The sequence below is a fragment of the Bemisia tabaci genome, chromosome 7, assembly GCF_918797505.1.
Source record: "Bemisia tabaci chromosome 7, PGI_BMITA_v3".
Lineage (NCBI taxonomy): Eukaryota > Metazoa > Arthropoda > Insecta > Hemiptera > Aleyrodidae > Bemisia > Bemisia tabaci.
The window spans coordinates 35,792,860-35,816,279 of NC_092799.1; the positions used below are offsets into that span (position 1 = coordinate 35,792,860).

General features: G+C 36.8%; 1 protein-coding gene across 2 annotated transcripts in view; it reads right to left on the minus strand.

Annotated features, from left to right (window-relative positions):
- Nucleotides 1–23,420, minus strand: part of bsf (bicoid stability factor) — a gene marked incomplete at its 5' end in the record, with an annotated part of 46,467 nt that overhangs the window by 18,227 nt on the left and 4,820 nt on the right. For both annotated transcript variants that reach the window (XR_011900304.1, XM_072302988.1), the window contains 9 exon segments: nt 2,783–3,014; nt 4,043–4,253; nt 6,308–6,503; nt 8,418–8,732; nt 9,926–10,215; nt 12,454–12,675; nt 15,790–16,003; nt 19,543–19,743; nt 22,741–22,972. Coding sequence is in view for 1 of the 2 variants with exons in the window: in XM_072302988.1 (XP_072159089.1) it covers nt 2,783–3,014; nt 4,043–4,253; nt 6,308–6,503; nt 8,418–8,732; nt 9,926–10,215; nt 12,454–12,675; nt 15,790–16,003; nt 19,543–19,743; nt 22,741–22,972 (2,113 nt within the window).

Consider the following 23,420-nt stretch of genomic DNA (forward strand, 5'->3'; position numbering starts at 1 on the left):
TCAATAATGTGAGCCTCAGCATTAAATGGAAGTCTCATGACACTCCTGGAGTTCTTTGTATGTGATTCACACGGATTTGATATGCGACGTTGCCAAATTTACGTCAATTTTTATAGAATGTACCACTATATGACGCTGGAAAATTCCTGAACGAAGTAGTTTCTGAATATGTGCCGGGCTGTGTCGGGCTAAAAATGATGGATTTTCGTAAACTAAAACCCAACCGCAAGAGTCTCCCGCAAAAATTTTTTACCCATATTCACCCTTTGAATTTCTGCGAATTTTTGAAAATGAGCTTTGTTTTCAAGCAAAAATCACGGACTTCCGAATTTTGGATCCTATATATTTTCCAGGTCAATAATGTGAGCCTCAGCATTAAATGGAAGTCTTATGACACTCCTGGAGTTCTTTGTATGTGATTCACACAGATTTGATTTGCGAGGTTGCCAATTCTACGTAAATTTTTAGAGTTTGCCACTGTACTACATTGAAAAATTTGTCCGTAATTTAGGCTCTTTTCGGACTGAATATGGATCTTAACTGACACTATGAACCCTTCAGAAACCCTTCCCCACTCCAGAAGTGTCATAAGACTTCCATTTAATGCTGAGGCTCACATTATTGACTTGGAAAATATATAGGATCCAAAATTCGGAAGTCCGTGATTATTGCTTGAAAACAAAGCTCATTTTCAAAAACTCGCAGAAATTCAAAGGGTGGATATGGATAAAAAATTTTTGCGGGAGACTCTTGCGGTTGGGTTTTAGTTTACGAAAATCCATCATTTTTAGCCCGACACAGCCCGGCACATATTCAGAAACTACTTTGTTCAGGAATTTTCCAGCGTAATATAGTGGCACCCTCTATAAAAATTGACGTAAATTTGGCAACGTCGCATATCAAATCTGTGTGAATCACATACAAAGAACTCCAGGAGTGTCATGAGACTTCCATTTAATGCTGAGGCTCACATTATTGACCTGAGAAATATGTAGGATCCAAAATTCGGAAGTACGTGATTTTTGCTTGAAAACAAAGCTCATTTTCAAAAATTCGCAGAAATTCAAAGGGTGAATATGGGTAAAAAATTTTTGCGGGAGACTCTTGCGGTTGGGTTTTAGTTTACGAAAATCCATCATTTTTAGCCCGACACAGCCCGGCACATATTCAGAAACTACTTCGTTCGGGAATTTTCCAGCGTCATATAGTGGTACACTCTATAAAAATTGACGTAAATTTGGCAACGTCGCATATCAAATCTGTGTGAATCACATACAAAGAACTCCAGGAGTGTCATGAGACTTCCATTTAATGCTGAGGCTCACATTATTGACCTGAGAAATATGTAGGATCCAAAATTCGGAAGTACGTGATTTTTGCTTGGAAACATAGCTCAATTTCAAAAATTCGCAGAAATTCAAAGGGTGAATATGGGTAAAAAATTTTTGCGGGAGAATCTTGCGGTTGGGTTCTAGTTTACGAAAATCCTTCATTTTCAGCCCGACACAGCCCGGCACATATTCAGAAACTATCTTATTTAAGCATCTGCATGGAAAATGCCCATTTTACTGAACGATTTGACAACAGCATATAGGCATATACATGCCAGACAATCAAATTTCTAATTATAGTAATATATATGTAAAAAGGGACTACTTACCATAAATAATGGCTGCCAATAAGCCTGGAGATGTAGCTTGTACCTGTCACTGCATACTCTCTTTGATTGAAAAGCTGAACGTAAACAATACTGAAATGACAATACTGAAATAAGAATACAGAAATAACAATACTGAAAATTCCATTTGAGGTTCTGTGCTATTTTTAATCATATTTATGTTGAAATAAAATGAAATGGAAGAAAAAACGGGAATTTGCCAGCCACTAAGACTTTCCGCCAGCTTTTCGGTTAAAATACTCCACTGTGCGCCGGATAGTGCTTTTATGGCCGTGAAAATTTTGATAAATTTTTAGTAATACCTTGGCATTTTTTGGCGCACTGTGAGTAGTCATTATAATGGTTCAACTTTTCGAAACTTGTTATCATCAGAATTAAGGACATTTCCCGCAAATTTACATGATTGCAATGCAACCCTTAGTTCCGAAAGTCCGAGTGTTTCACTTTCAAAGACGAAGATGCAGGTGGAAGAATAAAAAAAAACAATGCCACCAACATGTGCATAAGTTCCCTGTTGGTGACGTTTTTAGTCAGAGTGTAACTCTGCAATTATTGTAATGTCGCAGTACGCAGCTTGTTATTGCAGCATCAAAGCGCTGTTTTCCACTTTTGTCTTGTTTAGGCACACTTCTAATAATATCTCTCTCTCTGCACATCAGATTCATCTGGCCCATCACACCATGAAGCCAATGAAAGCAATGCTGCTTATCTGTCAAGTCTTTTCTTTTAGTATTCGTTTTAGCAGGCCAACTCATAACATATCATTGAAAAATATGGAGGTTGCCGAAGCGAAGGCACATACATCATGGATGACGGTCTTGATGGTGTGATACACAGTCTGCCTCTTGTCCCAAGCACGAAATCGGGAGATTTCTCTCACACAAAAAAAGCACTATCCGAATACGGTATTATCCAGTTCCGGCCAGATACCTTGGCAAATTATCCGGTATCCGGCTTCGGCCGGATACAAAAAAATTGATATCCGTATCCGGATCCGATGATGCGGAAAATCCATTTCCGCCCAACTCTAGTTACATCATACTAACTGAACCTACTTTGTCAATAATAGATAGAAGAGAATTCTAAATTAAGTAACTCACAAACCTCTAAAATTCTTCTCGCTTGTTGTGTACGCCCTACTTCAAGGAAACACTCCATGAGGTCAATCAAGCTATTGACTTCACCATGGATTGCTGTGCTAAGATCCGTCACACGTTGGAGCGCTGCGGTGTCTTCGTTCTTGATGAGCCTCTTTGTCAGCTCATTCTTCAATGGAGTGAAGTTGTACGTATTGCAAATATGTTCAAATTTCTCAATTGCACCAGCCAAATCATCTCTGAACAAAATAACAATGCTTTCACAGGTATTTCACTATCACATAATTTTATAAGCGTTATGGCATTTAACCACATCATTTGACCTTGGGCATGAGCTTTTAAAACCAATTTTTGTCATCACATCTAATAATGTTCCCAACCTTACAATCTTTGGATGCAATGGTGTAATGGTATAGCTCCTACCTAACACTCAAGAGGTCAAAAGGAGGGTGTCAAGCAAAATGTTTAATCCTATCTCCTTGACTTTCGAGATTTTCCCTAGCCCTTGAATTTTTAATTAACCTAATTCCCCCTGATTCTCTTTTCGAACATCAAACATGGCAAAAAGGAACAAAGCTCAGCGCAAAGTACCAGTACGGGTGTTCAAACGAATTCTTGTTGGTAAGCTACCGATATCGTCTTAAACCAATACTGGTAACCGTTCTGACAGTGGCGATGATATTGTTAATAGCCGGTTATATCGGGTTTATTTATAATAATAATTTAAGTTTGAAGATTTTCTTTCACTACTTTAATGTAAGCTATTCTAATAGTAGGGTATCTAATCCTAGTTTTAAATAGAGATTTTAATTTTTATTGATAAGATTTTTTTAAAATTTAAAAATTGTACTTACTTACACTTAGGTTTATTAATATCTTTTGATAGAAGATAGATCTGTCAAAAAATGGTAACAACATTATTACCCCCTCATCATACGCTGGAAATGCAGGGAAAAAATCACAAAAAGTTTACCTTTCCCCCCAACCACAGCCATAGGTTCAGGAGAATTTTCAAAAGGTGCAATGTTCCTCTTGGCTTCTTGTTCATTTAAAAGCCAAAAGACAATTCAGCAGAGAGGTAGGAGGAGCCGAAATTCTTTAAAAATCAAAAAAATTTTGTCCGATTGCCTAGATTTGTTAAGAGTTTTGGTCAAGTTTAAGATCAAAATAAAGACAACTTGAATGCATCTAATTAAAAACATTTTGTTAGTATGATGAAAGGGCTGATACTTAGTTTTTAAAAAATATGGACAGCAATCAGCGTTACCTGTTCAGATAGGCTTTGATGACAGATCCAAGAATAAAACTGGAAACCTCAATATATTGCTTTGACTGAAGAATACTTAGGAATTTCTCCACGAGATCCGGATCATTTTTATCGGCAACTGCGTTTAAGAGATTCTTGACAGTAGATTTCATTACAAACAAATTCTCTTCTCCTCTTTTGATATTTGAATTTTGTAATAATTGCTCTGCCTCTGTCCAAAAGTCACAAAACAAATTATTCAAGCTAATGAGCTTAAAGGTAAAGTAAAACAAGCTGAGTAAACTTTGCAAAAAATGAACTTCAAAGACTCAATTTTCAGTGAAAACATATGTTAACAGGTTGTAACCTTCATCCAGAATAGTGCCCACATGACCCCTTCACATGATCCACAGCGTCGCGATCTGCAGCGCGACTTAGAAACAGCTCGCGAAATGAAAAATTACTCGAAAATCCTGTAGGGTTTTCTTCAACTCGTCCCGAAAAAATTGCTATAACTCGGTGAGTTTTCAACCGAATGAGCTTAAATTTTGAGGTTACCTAGCTAATATGGACTACAACCTCTCACAACCCGCATTTCGATATCTATCATAGTTTCCGAAATACAGACTCGGTCTCAGTTGTTTTGGGACACCCTATGTATTTTAGGAATTCGAGATCTTCCAAAAATTTGACTTACAAGGGAACCTTACACTCATGCTCCCTCAAAATCGATCGGCGTTTGGCCCAATTGTAGTTCATGAAAATCCATTAGACACGTCTTTCAGCATTTTTGCCTATGCCCCCCCCCCCCCCAAGGAAAAATTGAACCCAGCTGTGTCACCTTTTTCAGGGTACGCAACGACGTAAATGATTGTGTGATGTGCTGTGCACATATGATACGTTTGTTTGCCTCCCCCAACCGTAAACCGCTGTGGTGTAGTGGACAGGGGCGATGGTTTGCACTTCGTAGATTGCCGGTTCGGATCCCGACCCCTCATTTGTATTTTTCCCATGGTTCTTCCGATGAAATTAATTCTATAAATGTTACTTCTTTCTTTTCACTAATATCGTTTTTTTATCGTCTTTCTTTTTACTCCCTCTTTCAGACATCCTGGTAACAATTGAAATTTATTTTTTTGGTATAATAATCACAGAGCATTAAAAAAAATTACAAGAATAAATGCAAACAAATCTCTTGCTCTTTGTTGCGTTCCTTCAAATTCGAAGTCTCAGAAAATTTTTCGTACTTCCACTTCAAATTTTTGTACTATGTAGCATTATTTCTTTTACCGATCGATAATATGCCCCTACATCTAGAAGGCCAAACGCCGATCAATTTTGAGGAGGCATGAGTGTAAGGTCCCCTAGTTAGCACAGAATTCGTCATATGCAGCATAAGAATTACAGGAGTTCCCTGTATTATACGTTTGGGTTAGGAGATAATTTAGGAGATTCTGATAGAACAAATAATGTTCATTGCAAGAGATATTGATGAGGAATCATGAGACCTAACAATCAACTTCAGACCCAGTCTTGTGGCAGTGGCGATTCTTGTAAGTTTATCCTTAATTTAAATGGATGTAAAGCAATCGATTCTTAGTGAGGTACATTATCTTGCCTAAACGATATTTATAGCTGATTTCAATGGAGGAAAAACAGTGTTGCAGAATCATCACTGTCTTGTGGGGCCTCAGGAAATACCAAGATTTTCATGGTCGAGAAAAATAGGTCTGAAACTACAATACTGGTGCGTTAAACGACTTTTAGGCTGACTTTAAGAATTCGAGGGAGAGAACTCTCAGTATTGAGATGCTTTGCTAAAACAGTTTACGTTAATTTCACACAGATTGAGTTCACTTGCTACACCAACTATGTTTTTAAACCAATTCAATTCAAAATCAAGTTCATTAAATCAGATTTTGAGGCTGACATTATTAGTTGCAGCAAATTGATTCTCATCATTGTGCTTTTTAATAAGTGAAGTAAGATGGAGGTTACGTGAAATTTTAAAATTAAAAAAAAAAAAAAAATTACATGATCAAAAAGACCTTAAAGTTACAGTAGAGATAACTTGATTCATGTAATCATGAAATTACATTATCCTCATTAAATCAGTTTTAAAACTATCATCATACCAATTAGAAATGAAATTTTCATCATTAAAATTTCTTTCAATTAAACAATTTTCTGATAAGACTTACTTTAGTTGAAGAAAAAGTAAGAAGAAAAGTAAGAAAAGTTGCTTTTGAATTTGTTTCAGAGATGAAAAAAGATATTTGGGAGTACCTTGAAGTTTATCTTTTTGTACGAGTAAAGTAAGAAATCGCATAGTTTTTGAGTAGTCAAAATTAAAGCCAGGAGTTTCATTTCTGAGTTGGTCGAAAATCTTCTGAGCATTCTCCAGATCTTCCACTGCAATATACGCATCAGCTAAAATTGCAAATTCTCCTTCTGTGAGAGAATCGCCACTTTCTTCTAACTCCTGTAAAACAAAAATTAAAATTGTGAACATTAACACATTGCAACAATAAGAAAAGAGTGAACTGGATGTTCAAACCTTAAAATGCAACTCAAAGGCGAGTCTTCCTTAATTATGACATGGGAACTTGACTATCAAAAAGATGAAGGCACATTTCCAGTAAGACTTTACTTACAATAAATATTCATTTTGATAAAAATGTCAATCAAAGCAAGGAATCATTACTTGTCAAAGTCTCGCTAAAAATTTTGGAGAGAAATATAAATGGACAGCATTCAGCAGAGCTTGGCTTGGCCATGTTTTCAAAATTAAGCAACTTTTTTATCACGGTAAAGAAAATTGAGTGAATGTACAAAAATGATACTCACACGATTTTTTTTTATTAAAACCAACCTTTTCTGGTGGAAAAGTAACGACAGTTCGAACTTTGCCGCCTTTTCCAGAAAATGAAAACTTGTACAATTTTGGAAACACTGGAATGGATTCTGTTCCTTTCTAACAAATGTTGTTCAAATATTCAGCGATTTAGTTAGAAAATGCTCTACCACCAAATATAAAGCTCCTCTCCAAAAATGCAGACTTAGTGTTCTGGGAGGCATTTTGTGATAGTGCTCACTTTTTCTTTTTCGCCCGATGTGAAATATCATTTTATAATGTTGATGAATGCCTTAGAATAATTTATATAAATCATACTTAATGATTAAAATGAATTGCATCACTTGTAAGCTTAATTTTTTTTGACTGGTGCGATAGTTGAACAATAATAAGAGCTTTCATATGATTTTGTAAAAATGATTTGAAATTAAGTACTTGGGTCTTTCCCAGATTTTAGCGACCCACACTCGATTCGAGCAAAAAAAAGAAGAGCCTGCAGAGAGTGTGCGGAGAATTTCAAATTCTGTGATCAAGACTTGGCAAACTGTGCTTTGAAGAGTGGATTCTGGACTTTCCTGATGTGTTTGCGGGCAATTTTACCTATTTAAAGACTAATTAGTTGGTCACTTACTTTCTTTCTTTTTCGCCCGATGAATATAATATATGTACATTCATCGGGCGAAAAAGAAAGAAAGTAAGTGACCATAGTTCCCGATAAAGAAAACTAAAGGAGTAGTACTAATTAGTTGGCTTTATCCATTGTGCGCAACACACTCACTGTATAAGGTCGAGGATAAAAGGGTGTATTAGAGTGACTTATATTTACTTAAATTACAAGAAGTCAAAGAATTTTGCAATTAATTTAATAATTAGTGATTTTCAGTCTTAAATGAGTTTACTGCAGCAAATGACTCAGTTTGCCATGTCTCTAACATAGCAAATTGTAATGTCAAACTAAAAACTTCTAATTATTTTTATTTCAACACAGGATATTCTGTAAGCATCTCTATCTTTGGATCAACTTCTAAGATTCTCTTCTTTTTACAAGATACAAATTAACTTCAGAAAATTCTTTGTGCATGCATGAAAATTGGACCCACTAGAACAAAAAAAAGTCGTTAGCGGAACTTTTCAGGGGGTCTTTTCAAATTTGGGACCAAAAAATTTTACGGGTTGGAGGGTTTTCTGAGTTAGGCGTATATTTTAGCATTGCTCAAAAGGGCAAAATAACGGGACCGAGCCATGATGACCGAGTTAGCTGGGTTTTTGACTAAAGCGGGTTCCATCTTGGCGAGGTTCTACTGAAGTTTGATAAAATTGGGCAACAGCTGATGTAACTTGGTTCCTTTCTGTTTAATGAGGCCTAAACAGCCTTAAACCGGTTTCCCAACTCAAATCCTGAAATCTAATCCATCCCTTACATAGATAACTTCTTTCTGAAATCTTTCAATGTTGAACTTCTTTGGAACACATGCATCCATTTGGTCTGTGCAACTTCTGGAATGGGGGGGAAGAGAGGATACGAAATTTTGTTTTCCTTACCTGCTTCATTTGAAGCGCTTTGTCTATATCTCTAGAGCGGCAGTACATCTGGAATAATTGATGCCGAATAACATCGACCGGTTTCCCATCTTTCAACCTTAGTTTCAGGATTTGGCTGAGCACCCTCTCGTCAAAACGGTCTGAACTTGTTGTCTGGGCTGAGGCTCCAGCAGATGAAAATGCTGCTGGTTTCAGGTTCTCTGATGCTAGTTGTTCAATCACATTAGCTAATTCAGCAGTAAGAATTGGTCTGAGCCATGAAGTAATCTTCTGGGCACAAGCTTCACTGATGCCGAGTCCATGGTCAAGAAGAGCCTATAAAAATAAACTTGATTAGCATCAGTCAATGATCATCAGGGGATACTGAGGCAATTGTGGAGAGGGGCAAGGAGATAGAAATAATTATTCTGCTTTGTTTCAATGATTTCAAACAATCTGACCCAGCCTTCCTTTGCTGAAGTCCACTAAAGTTTTAAGATTGAGGGAGTTTTAAAATGTTATTTACAACTTATGCAAAATTAAGATTTTGGAAAAATTTTGTTAACATTTTCAAATTGACTTGAAAATAAAATCAGGCAGTAAATAGCTAAAGGGTAACAACGGGAGATCCTCAAAAAAAAATAAAGTTGAAGTTTCTTCAGAGGTAATTTTTCCTTGCGAAAAATTATCGCCTAGGAAGAGAATGGACCACTAGACAAGGTACGAATTAAAGCATTCTGATACGTGTTTCCTGGCTAAAATTTCACACAGAACACAATTTAGGCGACGAAAATTGCTGAAATTAAATCCTAACTGAGAAATTCAACGTTTTTTGATGCATGAATTTAAACCTCCCACTGATGAAGAAAAAAACTCTACGCAAGTCAAAGCACGCACTTAATGTTGCTGAAATAGTCTCTGCAGCATAAAAAATGACCATCTCAATCTTGGCACTTCGACTCAGCTGTTCACATTTTAAACAACATAGACAAGGAAAGGTGCACTGTTTGATTAAGGAGCCCGACACAAACTTTATGGTGCACGTGTAAAGTATTACTTTACGCGTTTTTTGACTTGCGTAAAGTATTACCTTTCTTGTGCACAGGTAATTCAAATTTTCCGCAACCATTGGTGACTGAAAACAAAACTATCTAACATAATAGGTAAATTAAGCAATTCTCGTTATCTGCATTAAGTCCTCTGTGAAATTTTGATTTTGAAAAATATATCAGAATGCTTTAATTCGAACTTTGTCTAGTGGTCCATTGAGAACTTAAAAATTGGACTAGGCATTTGTTTATATATACTCGAGCCTCATAGAAAAATGAGACTTGAAAACTTTCTGTCTCATTTCCAATTTCATATCACTTGGTTTCTCTCTGAAGGATGCTGCCTTGCCAGTCCATCAATTATTGTATTATTCTTGTCTCTATTTTGACCTTCTGTGAAGAGAATATAATTTTTCACACAGCTTTTTAAACAAAACATGACAAATTAGGTGGAATCTTCGTAGATGAGTGTTTTATTACCTTGAGAAAACGTTCTACTTCTTCTGCATTCCTTTTATCCTTAACCAGGTTGTTCAAGATATCGTACACAGTTTTACTTATCATGTTTGTTTTGTCTGGGACAGCAAGAGGGTCATCCTCCGAATCGGCTGCTACCTCTGAGTTACCTCGATAATCTTCCTGGCGCATAACTGATAAGTACATGGCATGCGCAATTGTCATGAAAGAGTCTAAATCCTTCGTTCCGAAGTACGCTTTCACTAATAAAGGACGTATGAAGTATGGCTGGTAATATGCACGGTGCGCCTTCACTAAAACATAGAAATGACAATATTTAATAATGAGGGAAGTACAAAACAAACTACAACATGTCATGATGAAACTCTTCATGAATTGGCCATTACCACATTGGGTGGGTGCGCATGAGCATCTGTAACAAAAAGATTTCAGTTCCCAGATGAACTTTTTCCAGGAAAACAAATTTTATTGTGTTACGTCAAAAAAAGATACTTTTCTCTTTGATAGCGAACACTATCTTATATCAACAGGAATAAGTTACAAGGAGGGCTGGAGGAATATTCGAAAATCTAGAATGAAGTCTAATGGCGCATATATATTTAAAGTAAAATCTGGTAGTGTACACACTGACAGTAAGTTTGGTTTTCATTTCTGGAAAACCGCAGGCTATACGAGACTTAAAAGAAGGTCCCATGAATGCCTAGTGTTTTACGGCAAACAGAGTATTAATTGGGCATTAATCACTTCTGAATCCAATTACATTCTATTGGAGAAAAAATAGTGAAAGGTGGTGAGAGGAATGAACATTTTCTACATTAAGGCTCATGTGTCATCAATCTTATTAAAGTGCAAGATTACTGCAACATGATTAGGAACATGGATTGGAAGATTGAAATATATGTAAACAATCATTGACAATTTTGACAAATATTAGGGTAGGTTCAGAGTGCAAAAATACCCACTTTAAAATTTACAAAACTCACGGTGTATTTCCTTTTATGTTTTTTATTGTTTGTAGCGACAAAATATTGTATTCCTTTGTGAGAATCCATTTCTGAAGTTTAAGTGCTAAACACTCAAGATTCATTAAAAGTGTCCTTTTAGGAAGAAATTCATAAGTTTGGCAAGAATAGTGGAGGAGGAAAAACTGTATAAAACCAGACACTTGTGTGTCCAGTGAGCAAGATTGTGTTCCATCTATCATAGCTGATTTGAGCAGCATTAATTTTGGTTTTTTGCTAGGGGGAAGTTTAAATTCACTGATTCTTAAGTTAGTAACGTTAAATTTTCCCAATGGGTGAATTTTGGAAGCTTCCTGTATGTTCGATGTATTCTGAGTAAAGTTGTGATTAAGTTCAAAGAAGTTTGATATTTGCTATGTCCAGAGGTCCATTTAGCCACCTTTCTTTGAACTTGTTCATACAAGGTGATCCAGAAGTCCTTTCCACCCCCTCTAACTTTTCATCTAATTGAGGTAAAGATTTGAAACTTGGGGGATGATCCTAAGTCAAAGGGAGCTACTTTTTGGTCCCCTTAAAACTTTTTAAGGTGGGCAAAGTACCCTAACTTTTTTTTCAAATGGGAAGACGCCTCTTGTAATACCTTGTTCAAAAGATCATAAACAAAGAAAACTTTTCTCACAAACCCGAGATCAATTTCTCAAACTGCTTCAAAATGACGGCCGGTTAAAGGTCAAGAAGTCCAAAAATTGACACCAGTTGTTTGTCAATGGATTGGCGCAAAATTCGATACCTAAGGTTCTTTTGACAGAGAAAAGCGAAATTGACGTTGGATCTTAAAGAAAACCAGAATTTTCAAGTTGGTGGCTGGTTAAAGTTTAACATGGCCGAAAATGGCATGTCCGTTATTTCCGGATGGATTTGTCTGACTATTGGAACCTAGAGGTATAATGCCAAGAGACTAGCAAACTTGAAAATAGATTTCTAAAACAACTATTTTCAGTCATGTTGAACTTTAACCAGCTGCCATTTTGAGAATTTAATTTCGGTTTTTTTGAAAATCGAACATCAAATTCGTTTTTCGCGTGTCAAAATACCTGCAAATAACAAATTTTGCGCAAATCCATTGACAAAAGACCAATGTCAATTTTCGGCCATATTAAACTTCAACCAGCCACACATTTTGAAACGGTTTAAGATATCGACTTCGGGTTTGCGAGAAAAGTTTTATTTTTTTATGCTCTTTTGAACAGGGTATCACAAGAAGGGTCTCCTCATTTGAAAAAAAAAAGTTGGGGTCCGTTGCTCCTTCCCCAAGGGGACCACTAAAAATTTTAAGGGACAAAAAGTAGTACCCATTGATCTAGGAATATCCCCCAAGTTTCAAATCTTGACCTTAATTGGGTGAAAAGTCGGAGGGAGTGAGGGAGACTTTTGGATCACCCTGTGTGCTGGTTTGACTATGCATCTCTTTCCAAACAATTTACATTCACTACTATTTATTTTGTTGGAGAGAGAAAATATAGGAACTTTCACCTGAAATGCTTAAAATGATCAGATTAAAAGAATCACCTATTTCAGCAGCTTCCTTGATGCGGTTCCTTTTGAGTAAGTTGATAACGAGGGCAGCGGCTACTGTGCCTGACGGAATGGGGAGGGCAGTACATCTATCAAAAATAGACTGCCAGGACTCCCCACAATTTACCAAATCGTGTACAGCTGCATCTCGCACTGTCTCGCGCAGAGTGAGCAGTTTGAAGTCTTCGATCATCATCTCGAGCAATTGGTAAATTCCTATAACAGTAGAGAAAGATACAGAGTGAAAAGAAGATTCAATCTGAGAGAGGAGGGCATAAAGTGATCAATTTTGAAGGTTTTGATAATGTCTTCACTTCACAATTTCCTGCCTCTTTTTTAAAGCTGACCTTTATTGTTACTTCCTGACTCCAAAATTAACGAATTCCCTGATCTTCGATCAAAACTTCCAATTAGATTTTTTCTTTTATTTACACTACCTTCACCAATGCTTTGGACAAACTTTATGCTTCTAGGGATTCAATTTGAGGAAATAGGTAGTTGGAAGTTGTTCTCACTCTCCCCTACACCGGCTGGAGTTGTTGAGCTGACGCATTATTTGCAAAGCTCTTTGACTTTCCCTAGAAATTCCATGACTTTCCCTAGGAATTTCCTGACTTTCCCTAGGAATTTCCTGACTTTCCAAGTTTTCAAGACTACTGGAAAGCCTAAATTATGAACACGAAATAATTGGAATGAAATTTAGAAAGTGTTTGTTGAAAAAGACATTTTACAATGTTGCAAAAAAGCTCCTCCTGCAAAAACAGACCTGCATAGATTTTAATAAGCTTAATGGCATTTTTAGGTTGACATTTATGTAATATTAAAGGGAATACAGAAGGAAATTGGGAATTAAGTGCTTTCAAATATTCACATCCTCAAGAGCAGGAATCATTATCAGATGTTCTCAGAAATCACTTACAAATCCTCTGAAATATCATACAACTTTTTCATGATTTCCTTCACCGCGTCTTTCAAATTCATAAAAATTCACACAGGGAAATAGAGAATGAAAGCAAACTAACTGTCAATATTAAAGTACAGTAGGCTCTGGATTATCCCGCTTCGTATTATCCGGATCGATTTTGCAACTATGTACTTATTCCGATAAGTGAGCGGATCCACGGAGAAGCAGTCACGCGATAGTGTCAAAGGTCAAAATGTGCACAAGAGAACGCATGTTTGTGTGATGGACCGATGGACCAGGGTGTATTTGCGGCAATCAAGAAACTTCTTCGGCTTGAAATTCTCACTGCTCTGCTTGCCTCTTACAACGCAGGGATAGATGTCCCTACTGCGTTGAAAAAAGTAGATATGGTCCACATTATAAACTGGGTGGCACTTGCCTGGGATAAAACTACACCGTTGACTCTGCTGAAATCATGGAAACCCTTGTTGGACCATGTCGTCGACTTTGAAGCCCCTCCAACTGACAAAATTGATCAACAATTAATAGCATTACTACAACAACTACCAGGCGATAAGGTGACTGGAAAAACCCTTGATGATTGGCTCGCCGCCAACGAGCTCACTGACGAGCTGACAGACGAAGATATCGTCAACATGGTCAGCAAAGAGCCAGACGATACTTCTGAAGAAAATGCAGGAGACAGTGAACCAGCCTGTGTTTCCATTCCACACTCTCAAGGATACAAGTCCCTAACAGATGCGCTCAACTACATCGCGGAGCAGTCGGAATCAACGGCAATTGACATCAGTTATTTACAATGCTGGCTGGATTTGGCATCCAAGAAACACGTGGATTCTAAAAGGCAGAGACCGTTGACTGCCTACTTCAAGCCCATTTAAGTTGGTATGTACATGATGTTTACATAATAAGAATACTGTGGTGTTGGTTGGTGGTGTTTGTGTTTCCTATTATATCCAGATTTTTTTTTATCTGGATCGGGCCCGGCACCAATTAATCCGGATAATCTAGAGTCTACTGTAAATAGTAACGACCAAGCTCAAAGGAGCACATTTATACATTAGACAAACTTCCAACTCAACCATGAAGCTTTCTCTCAAACGATTTGTTGCTAATGAGCTTGTTAACTTGTTTCTAATTTTTGCTTTTTCAGAAACTCCATTGTCTCCTCATCTCGCAGAAATTTTTTCCAATTTTTCGAGCCATTTTTCCCTCCAAAAACGACTTTGGAAGTTTGAAATTTTAAAGCACCGCGTTTACCGGTGCTTTAGCGGCAATCCAATATGGCGTCAAAATTACCCCCCCCCTCGACTTCTTGCCACACATTCGACCGAGCGCTATCAGCGGTACCACTACGCGTTTGAATATTGAGGCTGATCAAAACAAGCAACTGGCTGTTATCAATTTCACTTTTTGACAAAGATTTCACTCGTTTTTGGCATATTTTCTGAAATTTTGTTTGTTCAACTAAAATATCTATCCCTGCTTTATAAATACCTCCAAATCATGATTATTTCCGTAAACTACATTGAGTCAATTTGGAACATCCACATAAATTTCCAGATTCTAGCCCAGTTAAACAGCAATATTTTATATATATTGACGATATATTTAAAATATTTATTTTTCATACTTTGAAAATATTTTAAAAAAACTTTTGAAATATAATTAATAAATATTTTAAAAATATTTTTAAAATATATTAAAAATATAGTTAATTTTAAATTATATTATACATCAAAAATATAGTCAATATTTTTAAATTATTTTTAAGTTCTTATTTCAAGTTAGTATGTGAAAGGAATAGAAGCCACAAAACTCAAAAAAAAAACCCCCGGCTCAGGTTCAAGCCCACATGAGGACATCCAGGTGTTTTACGCTACCAAACATCGCAGGACTTCAAGTTAGTGGTTTAAAATATTCAATACTTGTATACTTGTGTAATTCATGCTTCAGATGTAATACATGTAAAGAACTATGAAAATGACGGTCATTGCCTGTACTTCCACATCTACTTGACAGAGTGCGCTGAGTATACAGACGTGTATACAGAAGCAAATAATAGTACCGTTAATCGTTGATAGAGGGCGCATGCTACTAATAGGTTAACATTCCCGTAAAATATTTTCGTAACTCTTTAGAAGTATTATAGAAATATTTTAAAATTATTTTTAAATTATTCAAGAAATACTTTGAAGGTAAATATTTTAAGTAATATAAATATATATATATATATATATATATATATATATATTTTAAGTAAACAAGTTCATTGGGAGTATACTCTAAACATCTCACATTCTGTTTTAAGAAATTAAGATTTACTGTAAATTTAGAGTAGCCTGTTTCATAAATCACACAAGAAAAATATTAAGACATATTAGTGGCGGTGTTGAAAAGCTTACCTTCAGTATTTCTATCATTTGCCTGCTTCTTCATAAGAGGCCAGAAATAGTGTGGGCGCACTGGAACACCTTGTGCCTCAGCAAACTTGAACAATTCTTTCGCGAAAGCAATATCTCCTTTGTGAATAGCCTCTTTCATAGCAACATTATACAAAAGTGGATCGGAATGTTCTGTTGCAAAGAGGTTGGTGTAATGCTTAATTTTCTCCATTGGCTGAGGAAAAATAAAGAAAAACTTATAAGAATGATTTCAAGTGGGTATCGACCCATATGAGCTTTGCACTTAGCTATCTTAACAGATTGAGCAATAGGAACAATTTTTAGGTAATTCTAGAAATTTATAATTTTACTAATTTTTGCATTTTCAAAAAGGCGGCTTGTTTTGCAGGAAGAAAAGGTATTTAATAAAAGTCTTTACAGCAATTTTTTCACTAATGGAAGCAAATGCTCACCTTATATTTGTGGGGAAACTGCAGATTAGTTCTTAATGGCTTAAAAAACCTGAATTATGGGGGAAACAGCAGCGTACTCGAAACTATAGCTACTTTACCAGGCATCTGCACTATTAGAATGTTTTGTTTTGAGGCGACCATCTCAAAACCTTGCTCCTAGGATTCAACTTCATTCTTTTATGTCCCAATAGAATAATGGACCAGTAGACAAGGTACGAATTTAAGCATTCTGATACATGTGTCTTAGTCAGAATTTCACGTAGAGCACGATTCGCACAACGAAAATTACTTAAACCAACTCCTAACAAAGATATTAACGTTCTTATTTTACATTGGTTACGAGGAATTCGAACTGCCCGCTCATAAGAAACTCAAAGCTCTACGTGAGTCAAATTGCGCACTACAACGGTTTCAGCAAGCTTCTCAGTCGAGCAATGTTCATGTCCCACCATGTGTTGTTCAAACTATAAGCAATTTGCTGTAGCTGAGCCAAAGCGTCAAGATTGAGGTTGCTAGATTTTTATATCGCAGAGACTTTCATGATAACGTTTAGCGCGCGATGTGAATCACGCAGAGCATTGAGTTTTCATGAGCGGGTGGTTTGAATTCACCCATTAAGAATCATTAAATATCTTCGTAAGGAGTTAATTTCGGTAATTTTCGTTGTGTGTATCGTGTTTTACGTGAAATTTTGATTAAGAAACATGTATCAGAATGCAGAAATTCGTACCTTGCCTAGTGGTCCATTCTGAAGTTTCGGCATCATAGTTGAAGTATACATTGTCCCCCAAAACGATTAAAATTTCGGAAAAAATTACATTTGTTTAAATGGGGAGGAAATAGGCCAAAGAAATAGGTGAGGAATAAAAACGTGAGGACCAGAAATAAATATTTTGAAGACAAAATTGGTTTGAAGTATTACTCGGTTTTAGCACATTCAGCGAGTACAGAGGGTACCCGCTGTATCTTGCCTCATCTAAATCGATATTATGAATACATTGAAAAGGAGAAAAACAGTATTGCCAATTACAAAATGGCCACCATGCATACTCAGTACTTTCAGAGGCATTTTAATGTGATTTCTGCGGAGACACATTAAATTATGGGGCAAAAAAAAAAATTTAGAGCAAAAATTCGACTATCCTGGAAGAAATAAGATAAATATTTAGGGAATTAAGTAAAAAATGTTTAAGCTTCCTTACTGAAATTACAAACTTTTCAAAAATTATGATCAGAAAAAGAGGGGGGGGGGAAGGGTGGATATTGCAACAATAATCATTTGCAGAGGAGGTCGAAAATAAACTACAAAAACTTAGCACTTTACAGTAATTACAAAGTACATGAAGAATAAGACCAGGAACACAAAATTTCCCATACAACCTTTGATCCTAGGATTTTGCATTGCTGTGTACACTGGTGAGAAATAATGTTACCATTAATCCAAGATGGACAATTTACGAATTTTCACAAATTAGAAAAGGGCCATCTTGTATGTAGACGCAATGAGTGAAGTGTACCTAAAGAATTGTAGGCATTTAAATCCGTTTAAAGCAGGACAAAACTGCGCTGGTTTTTTTTTAGCATTTCATATCAATAGCAAATGTGATGTATCCTTAGGAAAAAATCTACCGATCCAATTGAACCTCCCTCTAGAACATTATATAAATTACAAAGAAACGAAATTTCAAAAGACCAATCATGTTCCCCTATCAAGGGATTGAATTTATCCTGATGCCACTGCACCAGGCTCAATTTTAGTAAGAAAAGCTACGAACTTTAAAGCAGAGATGCAGAAAGTTCTTAGCTTTCCCCAATTTATAATTCACCTTCCCCAAAAATTTGATGAGTTAGCTTCCCCCAATTTATAATTTACCTTCCCCAAAAGAGCTTGATGCAAAAACGGCTTTTTTCGGCCCCCCCCCTCTGGAATTTCTTCAGACTTTGTCTATTGATTACTCATACTTGAGCGCTTCTTTCTCCAAATTTTCAGACCCCCAAAAAATGTTGGGGGGAGCTAGGGGAGGGTGGAAGTCAAAACCTGTGAACCTCGATATCTCTCGAACGAAGAAAGATATCGAGGTCCGGTTTGGACGAAAAATCGTCTTAAATTGCATACTTTAAGATTCTAAAGGTCGAAATCCCGATATCACATTTTTAAGTCAACATATGTGCTTTTTTCCAGTTTTTGGGTCTGGAAAATTTCTTTTAAACGAAAATTTTTCAAAGATTTCAATTTTCTATTTGAACCAAAACCAATTTTTTAAATTGTTTGTCTTTTTCCGCATCCAATGAGTGGTCCATTAAGCTGGGGAACCAAACGGTTCCGGAGTTATGATCGATTGAAGTTTCCGCTCAACGCGCGCCGACCGATTTTCGCGCGCAAAAAAGTCGGATTTCACTGTTATTAAATCAGATTGAATGTTCAAACTGAGCAAAATGCATTATTAGGGGCTCTTGAGGGTCTCTGAGTTCAGAAATTACAGATACTTCCAAAAAATTCACATTTTTAAAATTACAGCTCCGTTGCGCTATTTTAGAGTTCCACTGAGCGCCGACTGGCCGCTCAGTGATCTGCTGCTTGAATCAAACAGTTTATAATTGCATTTGCTTCCTTTCAACTTTATTTTAGGGTTTAGGTAATTAATAGATTCTTTGGAAAGAAATAGCTGAGAAGGACAACGAGGCGTAATTGATTCATTTTTGCCAAAACATTGAAGTGAAACCAGTAAATAAGCAAACATTTTTATAAGTAGATTAACATTAACTGGACTACTCACAACTCATTCTTCAGGTTACTATAGAGTGTTCTCTACCGAAAAGTTCAATTCTGATTTCTGAACCTAACTTCATAAACATTTTTTTCCTAAAATTATTTTCCTGTATGGACCAAAGTCGGTTTTACTCTTGCCACAACCACACGCTGAATAAGGGAGCTGAATGTGGCTTGAATGTGGAGGTTATCAGCCTGATGCCTGAATTTGACGCAAATTGCGCAAAATTCAGCAACGATACTCAGCAACCATCGGATAGTGTCAGATTTGTCTGAACTATTCGAATAGATCTGATACACATCTGGATGAAAATAACTCGAATTTGTGAAATTTCAGCCGTTGAACGATGACTGTTGACTTCCACATTCAGCTGCCAAATTCAGCATGTGATTCCGGCATGAGAGTAGATTTTAACTAACCATTCTGAGCTCCTTGCTGATTATGATTTTTACAAACTAAGCTACAACAGATTTTTTCTTTTATCAAAATCATTAAGATCCAGATTTTTTCAGTGGTTCACTGCTACTTACTCGATTGCTTTTCACCAGTTGCCGAACAAAATAGTGACCACCCACAGAGATATTCTCGAGCGGATTTTCTCTTAAAGGTGCTTTGGTCATAGTTTTACTGATTGCGTATGCAGCTTCCTCTTGACCTGCAGCAATCAGTGGTAGACTTGCATTTACTGCTTCCTGATTATAGTCTGGTCCTTCTTGCACTTTACTTAGAACCTGTGCAAAAATTTAAAAAAAAATCAGTTTGTTGTACTTTAGTTTTCAGATAAGAGATTCAAACATTCAGAAGACTACTAAATCTGCTTAAATTGACACAAGTGGAGTACAGTACTTTTTCAAAAATCTAATGATTAAAAACCGGCGTTCCGCTTTGCTCGGCGCCGGTTTTTGGAGTGGCTTTGCTCCCCCAAGCCACCTCAGGACGCGCGAAAGCACGCGTCTTTTCAAGGTTTTCTGCGCATCTAGTTTTTCTTCTTTTTAAGTGTCCCACGCATCTACCGCGGGAAGGAAGAGGGATTGAAGGGGGGATTGGAGGAGGGATTTCCTGAAGTGGGATTGGTGTAATCATAGAATCGTACGTCCGTACGCCATTGTGTAATGGATAGTTTCTTTCCAGATGTTTCCTTTCCTTGGGCCGCTGTGTGACAGATAGTTCGTCCAAAAACTTTCTTCACCTGACCCACTGTGCGACGCACAGTTTGTCCAAAATCTTCCTTCCCCTGAACCACTGAGCGACGAAAAGCTTGTTCAAAAACTTCTTCCCCTGACCCACTGTGCGACAACCAGCTTGTCCAAAAACTTTCTCCCCCTGACCCACTGTGCAGCTCTGCTCCGGCCGGCTTCCCTCATGCTGCGCACCTCCCGCCTAAACCTTTCAAAGCTCGCCAGTTTTAAACGGCTCAACCGATTTAGCTCAAATTCAACACCAAACCAGTCCTAGGGGAGAACTACCACCCATAAAAATTTCAGCTCAAAAAATTCATTTTCCCTTGAGTTATCGAGAACGAACAAGATTTGACCTCCCCCCACCCCTCAAAATTTATTGCCTCAAATTTCAATTTTTTTTCGCAGAATAGTAGTTCTAATGAGATTCTACTAAGTGCAAAAAAATTAGTCAAAATATCTTTCAACGTAAGAAAGATATAACTACTCAAAAATCGAAAAATCTTAAAAAGGCTTCTCGTTTGAGGTTAAGTAAGTTCTGTGTGAATGTTTCATATCCTATAAACATCTGTATCGCATTCTGATTGAAAAGCTTAGAGAATTAAGAACAATGGATATGAATCTCAAACAAAGAAACCGACATAACCTCCAATTGACCAACAAAAACATACCGCCAACGCGTCGCCACCGTGTATTCTTCCACTACGCATTCCGCCGCCATATTGATCGTGACATGCAGAACCTACGAGCGCGCAGTTCAAACGCCGTTTTAGGCCACCCTAATTTTTGGCACTTTCAAATAAACTTTTCTCCCGTTTGCAGTCATCAAAAAAATTTAGGAAAAAAACTGTCAGCTTCGGTAACTTACTACTTTCGAAAGACACAATAAAAAAAAAAATGACTTAACTGACTCATTGTTAAAAGCACCAAATAAACGTATCTACCAACCAACCATACATATGACACATGAATTTGAATGGCATATATTTTCATTATCTACGACCCGTGATCGGTGTTCTCCACAAGGTCTCAGGTCTGGGTCCGACATCATGGGAGAATGCAATAGTGTATTTTCTTCGGAAAATACACTAAAACCGCTTAATAAAACTGAAACTTGGATTACTGCAAGCCTGACAGCTGTTTTCAGGCCATTTCTCAAGTAGGTATGGGACGATACTTTTTGCAGCTTGAATCGAAAATTGAAAACTGTCTAATTTGTGCAACAAATTGACAGTATTATCCTCACAAAATGTAAACCCTGCTGTAATACACAGAACATATAAACCTGCCGACAAAAATTTAGCATAAACAGGGAACTGTTCAGCTATAAAACATAATAATAGTTAAAACAATATTTTTAGGTCACGTTAGTTTAAACACTACTTTGACTGTTGCGGACTTTGATGTTTTTTCAGAGTAGGGAGTTGGACGTAACAAACACAAAAACGCATCTTCTGTCATCATGAGTTTGAATTCGAAAAATTTAAATTAGGGGTGCAGAGATTTCCACCCTTCCACATTTCCTTCGACCTTCCTTACATTCTTGCCACCAGCTTTCCGCAAAATTTTCCACCAGTTTAAAAAACGATGGCACTTAAAAACCACTACTTGCAATCCATTGAGTTGGTCCATGCTACTTCCTTGAATTGATACATGTTTGATGAATATTTTCATCGAATGGACTACTAGACAAGACAGAGAATGAATAAATGCATTCTGATAATTAATTCCTCTTCAAAATTTTATGTAGAAAACTAATCAACACAACAAGAAGTTCCAAAATCAACTCAAAAAATGTATTATAGAGCCTTGTTATGTGAATTATATATTCGGTAAAGTGTTGAAGAGAGAACACACGACAGAGGATTTTCTTTCATGCCGTGTAAATTGTCTCATTGCATGAGGAAACAAACCTAAGATGAGTGGAAAATACAATGCGTTTGTTGCGATCTTCAGCTATAGCAAAGACACAGGTTGCTTCTTTGGGAAAATGGTTTAACCACTAAAGCGAGCGCAATGGACATGTCAAAAATTTACTCTGTACCTCAAAATCTGCATGAGACATTTGCGCATTTTTAAGTTTTCTGCTACAAAAAGTCTACAGTAAAATACTCATAGGGTATTGATGTGAGAACAAATTCCAGAATTTATGAGGACATTGGGAGGCGCCACAAACCCTTTACTGTTGTTTGACATTATTCACGGATATCTTGCTGTTTTCAACTGAAAATTCTTTGTATTCTCTAACAAACACTAGCTCAGAGAATATGGAATGGAATTCCATGCTCTAACCTTCCATACTCTCTGCACTAGTTGCACCATGACTTCTCCTGGTAAGACTTGTGTGAAGTTGGGAATCCTGATTTTTCAATTTACAAAGTTTTCCTAGAAAGCATTTATCTTGTCACTTTAAAAAATCATAAAAAACAAGGAGAGGAAGAGATGGGAGCTCAACTGCAAATCAGAATTTTTTCTAGAGAAATAAGGAGGTCAAATTGACTAAAAAAATTTAGGTGTAATATTTTTAACACTTCAGTCTTGTAAAATTACCTCAGAAATGTGGCTGGCATGCCCGCTGAGAGCTAGCTCCTGCACTACTTTCAGGATATCTCTGTTCAGGAGCAGAATTTTGGAGTTTTCACATTCGTCAAACAGCTCTTTAATTTTATCTATATTACCAGACTTTGCATATCCACACATCAGTGTTGCGTAGGTTTCATTACTTGGAGGCACACCAGCTTCTTTCATCACACCCATGATTCCCTGAGCACTTTCTAAGTCACTGGAAAAAAGAAAATTCCTTAATTTCTTCAAAATGTTCATGATTTTTTCCAAGACAAAGTTTCCAAAGTTAGAATAAGGCATACCTTTCGGTGAAAAATTTCTCAATACTTGTAAATGCTTTGCTTTTACCGTAATCCACTTACCAGCAGGGCCATTTGGCTGAACGTTTCACACGATCCTCCTTTTTTCCTCAATCACTTCCGAAAAATTTCCTCTTTCCTTAATTTTTCAGAGATGACCTTTTAACTTTTTTTCACTTTTGAAAATTAGCTCGAAACGTTTCCCAAAAAGTCGATAAGATCGAAAAGATATCGAAATTTTTCCTAAATTTATTTACGATGTTTGGACAAAAAATTCCTCACTTTCCTAAAAATTTCCTGCCAGAAAACGAAATCCACAGATTGCATGATTGGGCAGACTTTGCACCCCTGCCTATCCAGTGATGG